We start from the raw sequence: 7,862 nt of genomic DNA on the forward strand, positions 1-7,862 counted from the left end.
AGATAGAATTAGGTTACTGAATAAGAATTTAATTCGGAATTTAATTCTTATTTATTATCTATAATTATATCTTAAATATAAAGATAATATTAGAAACCTTATAGGATAATAATAGGAGTAATATAATCTAATTAAAACTCCTAACTTATTTATCCTTTAATTAATTTAATTCATAATCCTAATCTAATTAGAATTGATAAAATCAAATTAATTATTTATGTATTTTATATACATAAAATCGCCCCCCTCCTTAACTGGGCCTTATTGGGCTCAGTTGGGCTTCCATCAATTAATTAACATTTGTTTCTCTTTTGGGTTCCAAGTCTTATGTGTGACCCATTAGGTTCTTATTGCTTCTAGCCGTATGCAACTATTAAATTAATTTTCACAGAATTATATTTAATCTTTGCATAACGGAATGAGTACGCAAAATGTGATTGGCAAATCCGAAACATTCCCCTAGAGCTATAAGAAGATAGGTTGATTCTGTCGTTGACCTTTCCGTATTAGTTACAGTATAATTCGATCCTTTATCAACTACATCCTTGAACTGAATCTTATGACTATGGATAATGTCAAGTCACATATAGCGAGACGTTCGTTTTACTTGTACAGGCCGAGTCAACTCCAATTAAATAGGTTAAGAGAAATCTGCATTTCAATCTTAAGCTATCACCTTGCAAGGATTTAGAGTCAAGTCTTCCACAAGCGATCCATGGACATATCTCCCATTTATCGGGAGTGATAAATGCTCAATCCAATGTATAACTATCCTGCAATTACTTCCTGTGATACCCAACGTCTGCCGTTCACACCCCAGAGTCATCTCTGTTAAGGATCGTGTTACAACAGGATCAAAGCGTCACATTCCGTAATCCAGAATTACTAATTAACATTCCTTTGAGTCTGAGGATTACTTATACCTATTAATACCAATGAGATGAACAGGTGACAAGGATGAATCTACCCATCCTGTTATCTCAAGTCGGGTCCCCAATCCTAATGAACTTCTTTTCATTGGATCCATGTAACTGTCCAGATATCTGTATATATGAAGCTTGTGAGATCAGTTTTCTGTCGCGATAGAAGACATTGTTACATGCAAGTCTCAGCAGTGATATGTCAATCCTAAACATACTACTTGACTTGGGGTGGTTTTAAGTTTATTAGTTTATTATAAAGTTTCGTCTCACTTCATGCTTGTATGAACACTTTATAATCACTTTATACAAACTTACAGATTTCCTTTTATTAGACTTTATTTAGTTCTTAAAAGGGATTGCCTTTATATAGTTATGAAACCATATCTCATTAAAACAAATGATATAAAGAACACTTCATTTACATTAAGTTTGTATCCTAGAACAATTATCTATAGGACACTAAACCCCAACACCTTGCTCGACCTAGTTCAGACACATAGAGAGACCGATATATGAAATTACATAGAGAAAAAAATTTAAATATGAAATTTCTTACCTAGATGTTTCACCCATATTTTAATTTGGACCAATTTGGTAATTAATCTACTTAATTTGACCCAAATTGGTAAAATTAATAGAGTTGGGGGAAATTAGGCAATTAAGCAATTTAATTTGGCTTGGATTTTGTCTTGTTTTGCCAATTTTATCTTTTTCATCAAAATATGTGAGAAATTAAAAGTATTAGGCCGATTTGGTAATTTACCGATTATTCTGGCTGAATTGGATAATTATCCAATTAAATAAATGATGGAACTGCACAAAAATCGTGGAAGTTGTAAAGTGAGGTAGTGGAGCTGAAACATGGGTTAGTGGGGGAAAAACATTTATGGAACTTCCTTGCTGAGCAGTTATAGATAGACCTGGCAATTTCCGTGTTCGTGGCGTGTTCGTGGCGTGTCAGGTTTCGGGTTCGTGTCAAAACCTGTAACACGAACACGACACGAAAACTTTTCGTTTCATAAAATCAGAACACGAACACGACCTGCTCTTGACACGGTAAATACGACACGACACGAATTTTTTACACAACTAATTAAATTGACACGACCTAACATGCTAACACGACACGACCTGACCTGCTTTTTTTATACTCTTTATATTTATACTCTAATAAATAAGAAATGTCATATCTATTTTTAACCTAGTTTATAATTTTTAATTTTTTTAATTTCTTTAATTAAATTTCGGGTCAGTTTCGTGTTTTCGGGTTGATACGAAAATGACACGAAAATCAACGTGTCATTTCGTGTCGTGTCAATCTTCGTGCCGTGTCATAAAACCCTAAACACTAACACTAAAAAAGCATGTCGTGTTCGTGTCGTGTCATCGGGTCGTGTGTCGCTTTGCCGGGTCTAGTTACAGAACTTCCTTGCTTAAACGTGGAACTTTCTTGCTGGGCAGTTTCCAACATATTTTTTACAGCAGCAAAAACAGTTAGTGGATGAGAGCAGTTACAGAACTTACTGGAACTTCATTACTGAAACGTGGAACATACTTGATGGACAGTTACCTACTTATTTTTATAGCATATATACAAGTTTTGGCAGCACGAAACGGGATCCAACTCAATTCAATCAACAAAATCAAATCAAATCAAACCCAATCAAAATGGAATTCAAACAATTCTCCAATTATGGACTTTAGCTAAATCTACATCCCTAGTTTATTCAATTTGATCAACTTTCAACTTGTAAGTTCTAGCTATAGTCTCTCAATGATTCCAACAATCAATCTTATTCAATTTATTGCAAGCCATTCTACTTTTATTTTCTTCTTCGGCATTATTTCAGAGTCGTCATAATCAGTCTTCTAGATTCCGCTACGAACTCTAGGCTCTTTTATGTCCTTTAAGTCTTTTACACTTTCGTTTTGATTAGAAGTTAGATCCAACTTACATTTTTGTAGTTTTTTCATAAAACTACTGGCACGCTCGCACACCAACCACCAAAGGCGTTAAACAATTTGGCATGCTCGGTGGGAGCAAAATACGATGCCAACACTCAATTATGGATTCAATGATGAATCTTAGTTTTACTGTGTCTCAGGATGCAGAATTTGTATCTGGTAATATAGGACAAAGATTTGATTCAATGGAGAGTTCTTTGGAGATTCTCACTGCATTGCACAATATGCAGAAAATGGTGGAAAACATGACCAAACTGCTCATTGATGGTTTTTCACAGAAGCAGATAACAGAGGCTCCAACAGGAACTAGAACAAGCTAAACCAAATACGGCTATTTCTCCTACAAAGAGGAAAGAAGATGTGATAGTGCTTAACCTACCTAGCAATTCCTCATTGGAACGTATCCCATCATTTACCAAAGAAAGAGTCAGACAATGCAGACATAAGCAGTGTGGGAGAAAGCAGGCTTTAGGTATCAATCCTGGTGCAAAAAACTGAACAGAAATTGCCCACAAAAAATCTCCCTAAGAAGAAGCAGAAAGATCCCATTAAAAAGAAGCCTAAGGATTTAATCAATTCAGGGGGCATTCTTGAACCATTTGAACAGAGTTGTATATTTTTTAGTTCTAAGGTACTGCATTTACATTTTTGCTTATGATTCTGCATACATTTGGACTAGGTAAAAACTAATGAATATTTTATTATTTGAGAAGATGACTTAGAAGTATTGTTGGGGAAGAAAGAAGTAAAGGGCTAATATTAGCCCTCTGTTAATTCTGTTAGCCCTATGTTTTTATTTCTTTGTTTTTTTATTTCCCTAAAAAGAAAAGGTTGTAGAAAAGAGAGGGAAATTGAAATATTGATGAGATTTAATGGAGATTGCTTTGGATGGAAGAGAAGCAGAAGGTAAGAAAGAAGAAGAAGTGGTGTATGTGTTTGAGCCATTTTATGGCAAAAATGCTAATCGGCCACTTAAGTTTCTAATTTTTTTACATTTGATCAACATGTGATTATTAATTTCATTAACGAAACACATTGGGGGCAATTGTTTCACCCATATTTTAATTTGGGCCAATTTCGTAATTAATCTACTTAATTTGGCCCAAATTGGTAAAATTAATGGAATTGGGGGAAACTAGGCAATTAGGCAATTTAATTTGGCTTGGATTTGGTATTATTTGCCAATTATATCTTTTTCGTCAAAATATGTGAGAAATTAGAAGTATTTGGCCGATTTGGTAATTTACCAATTATTCTAGCTGAATTGGATAATTAACCAATTAAATCAATGATGGAGCTGCACAAAACTCGTGGAAGTTGGAAATGAGGTAGTGGAGTTGAAACATGGATTAGTGAGGGAAAGCAGTTATTGAACTTCTTTGCTGAAATGTTGAATTTACTTGTTGAAATGTGAAACTTTCTTGCCGGGGAGTTTCCAACATATTAGAACTTCATTGCTGAAACAGAACTTACTTCATTGCTGAAACGGAGAACTTTTCTACTTATTTTTACAGCATAAATACAAGTTGGATCCAACTCAACTCAATCAACAAAATCAAATCAAACCCAATCCACATGAAATTCAAACAATTCTCCAATTATGGATTTTAGTTAAGTTCTAACTATAGTCTCTCAATGATTCCAATACTCAGTCTTATTCAATTTAATGCAAGTCATTCTACTTTTATTTTCTTCTTTGGCATTATTTCAGTGTTAAGCATCAGCAAAATCTCTAAAAAGCAACCACCTCAGCAGTTTTAGTATTAACTTTTAGTGTTCGTCTAAATCATTATGACCTAATTATTAATCCGAGTAGTAGTATGATCGATAATGCCCCTAAAATGACAAAAAAAATTTCTTTTTTTACATTTAAAATTTTAGAAAAACTTTACACCTTCATTAATTTGCAAATGGAAAATATTTCTCAGTTGCATTATTTAGGAGTAGGAGCATTATCAGAAAATGATGTGACTCAACTCTGAAATGAACTGCATTAATGTAATAAAGTTAAAGTGCAACATGAAATAGAAATAGAAAAGGTAACCCCTAGAAGATAAATAATAATAGTCAGCTAGCTTAACTTAAGAGTTACCATCATATTACACAGACAGAAAAGACTAATAGAGTCAATCTAGTCTAGAGGTTCATACATCATTCTTCAAGCCAAAGCTTTGCAGCTTCAAATGCAGCCCTTGCAGCATTGGAGACCAACTCTTTCTGCCGTTCCAACGCTATTGCTTCTGCCAAATCAAAAGCTACAGCTTGCACACTTTTCTCTGACTCCAACATATCCTTACAAGCTTCATCAGACCGAGCTTTGTGTGCTGATGTCTCCGCCTCACAGCATAAGAACTGTTCCTCAACTCGAATAAGCATGCCTTTCAAATGCAATATTTCTTCTTCAAGAGATCGACGATGATGCTCAGACTCTTTGTATGCAGCCAGCGCCTCTTTGTGAAGGCAAGAATTATTGTTGAATCGAGCTTTCTCATTTTCGCAAAGACTAATCAGTTTCTGAGATGAAAGGCGATTGTGCATAGACCCCTCGATGGCAGTGAGTTTCGACACATTGTGAATGTAGTCCTTGACAGCTTCAACAAAAGGACGGCATTCAATGGACAGGGTGCTAAAGGAAATAAAAATGGCTTCTGCAACCTTGAGCATTTGATCAGGATCAAGTGGACTCATAGACTCAAAGATATCAAACAGGGACCGTGCTAGTTTCTTGAAGATGGACTTGGATAAAGCATCATTATCCTGCTTTTTACAGAAAGGCTCAGGAAGAAAACCACCAAAAGGGGTTTGAGTTTGAGTTGGAGATGAGCCTTCAATGCCAGACATATCTTCATCTGCGTCAATAATACCTGCTTGGATTGGAAGACATGTGTCACTACACAACATAAAGGATCTTTAGGACCCTGAGATCATTACCCCCAAGAACAACTTAAATAAAAGAAATTAAACCTTCATTTATGGTAATCCCAACATCAGGTCTCAAGCAATGACTTTCTGTTTCTGCCACAACTTCAAGTTGATTCCCAGTGGGATTGGGAACTACATCTTCTTGATGTGATTGTAATGCATTTATCTGTTTATTTGAGTCCAGTTCTTCATTATTGTCTGTTTGACAACAAGGGTAACCTTTGCGTTTCCATTTCAGTGTTGAATTTACTTGATAGTCTGCCCACTGGAAAAAATCACAGGCTCCATGATTCTGCACAAATATCAGGAAATAACAAACATAACTCAAAAGATACAGATGAAGATCCATTTATCCTATTTCAAATGTCTCTCTATATACACAAACAAGGATTGCCAAATAATCCATTCTAAGAATAATTCATCATTATAGGTTACAAAGAAAAGAACACAAAACCTAATGAAAAAGAACCACAACAGAACAGACCTTTTTAATCCGGCAAGCATAGTACCATTTTCCTTCATCTGGACCACTAGATGTTCTGTTCAAGCTGCAAGTCCCAACGCCACAAGCACAAACTGGAGTTCCTTTTATCTCATCACACCATTTAAAAAACCCACACTCCTGAAAACAATTAGTAAATTTAAAAAATATATATATATATAGAAATAAGGTTGGAATTAGTAAAGAAAGGGAGCATAAGACATGAATTAACTTTTGATTTCTCAACAGGACAAGTATAGAACTTCCTCTTAGGATTTTTGTCGGTGCTGGAGGTGAAAACGACACAAGCGCCCCTATCACAAGGGCATCGAACTACCGGAAAATCAGTAACATTAGTGGATGAACCAGGGCTAGAAGACGGCGATTTCTTGGGGCTTTTATTTGGACAGTCGTAGGACCAATGACCAAGCTCTCGACATTTAAAACATTCGTCTCGATCACGGCTCTTCTGCGGAGTAATGGGTACCGAAGAAGGCGGTGGTGTTAATAAACGAGGCGGAGTTGAAGGATATGGATATGGATTGCTAACAGAATCAAGCCCCATCTTTTCCGCTGGAAAATTGAGATTCTTCATTGTTAGTTTGAGTTAAAGAGTGAGAGAGAAACCGAGAAAGATGAACAAGAGTAGAGTGAAGTAGGGGAGGAAGAGCAAAGAAAGTGATTGAAAAATAAAATAAAAATCTGAATATTTTAATATAAAATATTATAATTAATGAATTAATTCAGGCTTAAGCACCTTAAGTTAATAGTGTAGTATACAATAAATACATGTGTCTTGACATGTCAACGGAGGTGGATGTTTAGTCAAATAGAAGAAAATCTGCTGTCCCTTGAATGGTTCCCTTCCATGTGTGGAAAATTTATCCTAATCAGTATTTAAATTTATTAACTCTAGTTAACCATGTTTTCTTAACATCGTTTCTAACCAAATTTTACTATCCACGTCTTTGTCTCTCTTAGTGGGATAAATTTCACCTATGGTGTACAACATTTGTCCTATTTCACACTTTGGTGTACAACCTTCAATTTGTCTCACTAATATATACGAACTTAGGGGTGACTTCCCACTGTGGTGTATAGCCGGTAAAAATGACCGGTCAACGCCAGTCAACGCGCCACCTCACCATTTTTCAACTTTAATTAAACACATTTCATATATAATTACCAAAATACCCTCTATCCTAAAAAAAATAAAAAAATAAAAATACACTTTCCTTCTCCTTCATTCAACTCTCTTTTTCCATGGCTCCTTTCGCTCTCTAACTCTTATACTTCTCTAACTCTTTTCTCTTTCTAACTTTTTCTCTCTCTAAGAGGCTGTTGGTGTTTTTTGCTGCAAAACTCCAGCTGTTTTAAGGATCAAAATGCTTCCATTCAATTTATCCAATTTCACCAATGTCCCTTCTCTTAATTCCTCTGATATTATCATTTGGGTTTCAATGCTTCCATTCAATTTATACCTATTTAGATAGAAGATGGTCTTTGTTATATTCCCAAATTGTTCAATCAAGCTCGAAAACTTGCAGTCTTTGCTTGTTATTCTTCTTCAA

General features: G+C 35.2%; 1 protein-coding gene across 1 annotated transcript; it reads right to left on the minus strand.

Annotated features, from left to right (window-relative positions):
* Nucleotides 1–4,863: 4,863 nt before the first annotated feature.
* LOC136221582 (uncharacterized) lies at nt 4,864–6,973 on the minus strand. Its single transcript, XM_066008959.1, has 4 exons — nt 6,524–6,973; nt 6,295–6,432; nt 5,853–6,102; nt 4,864–5,752 (listed from the first exon to the last, which is right to left on the minus strand). Exons 1-4 carry the CDS (start codon nt 6,884–6,886, stop codon nt 5,040–5,042), a joined length of 1,464 nt encoding a protein of 487 aa, XP_065865031.1. The 5' UTR covers nt 6,887–6,973; the 3' UTR covers nt 4,864–5,039.
* Between the last annotated feature and the right edge of the window lie 889 nt (nt 6,974–7,862).

The sequence above is a fragment of the Euphorbia lathyris genome, chromosome 3 (genome assembly GCF_963576675.1).
Source record: "Euphorbia lathyris chromosome 3, ddEupLath1.1, whole genome shotgun sequence".
Taxonomy (NCBI): domain Eukaryota; kingdom Viridiplantae; phylum Streptophyta; class Magnoliopsida; order Malpighiales; family Euphorbiaceae; genus Euphorbia; species Euphorbia lathyris.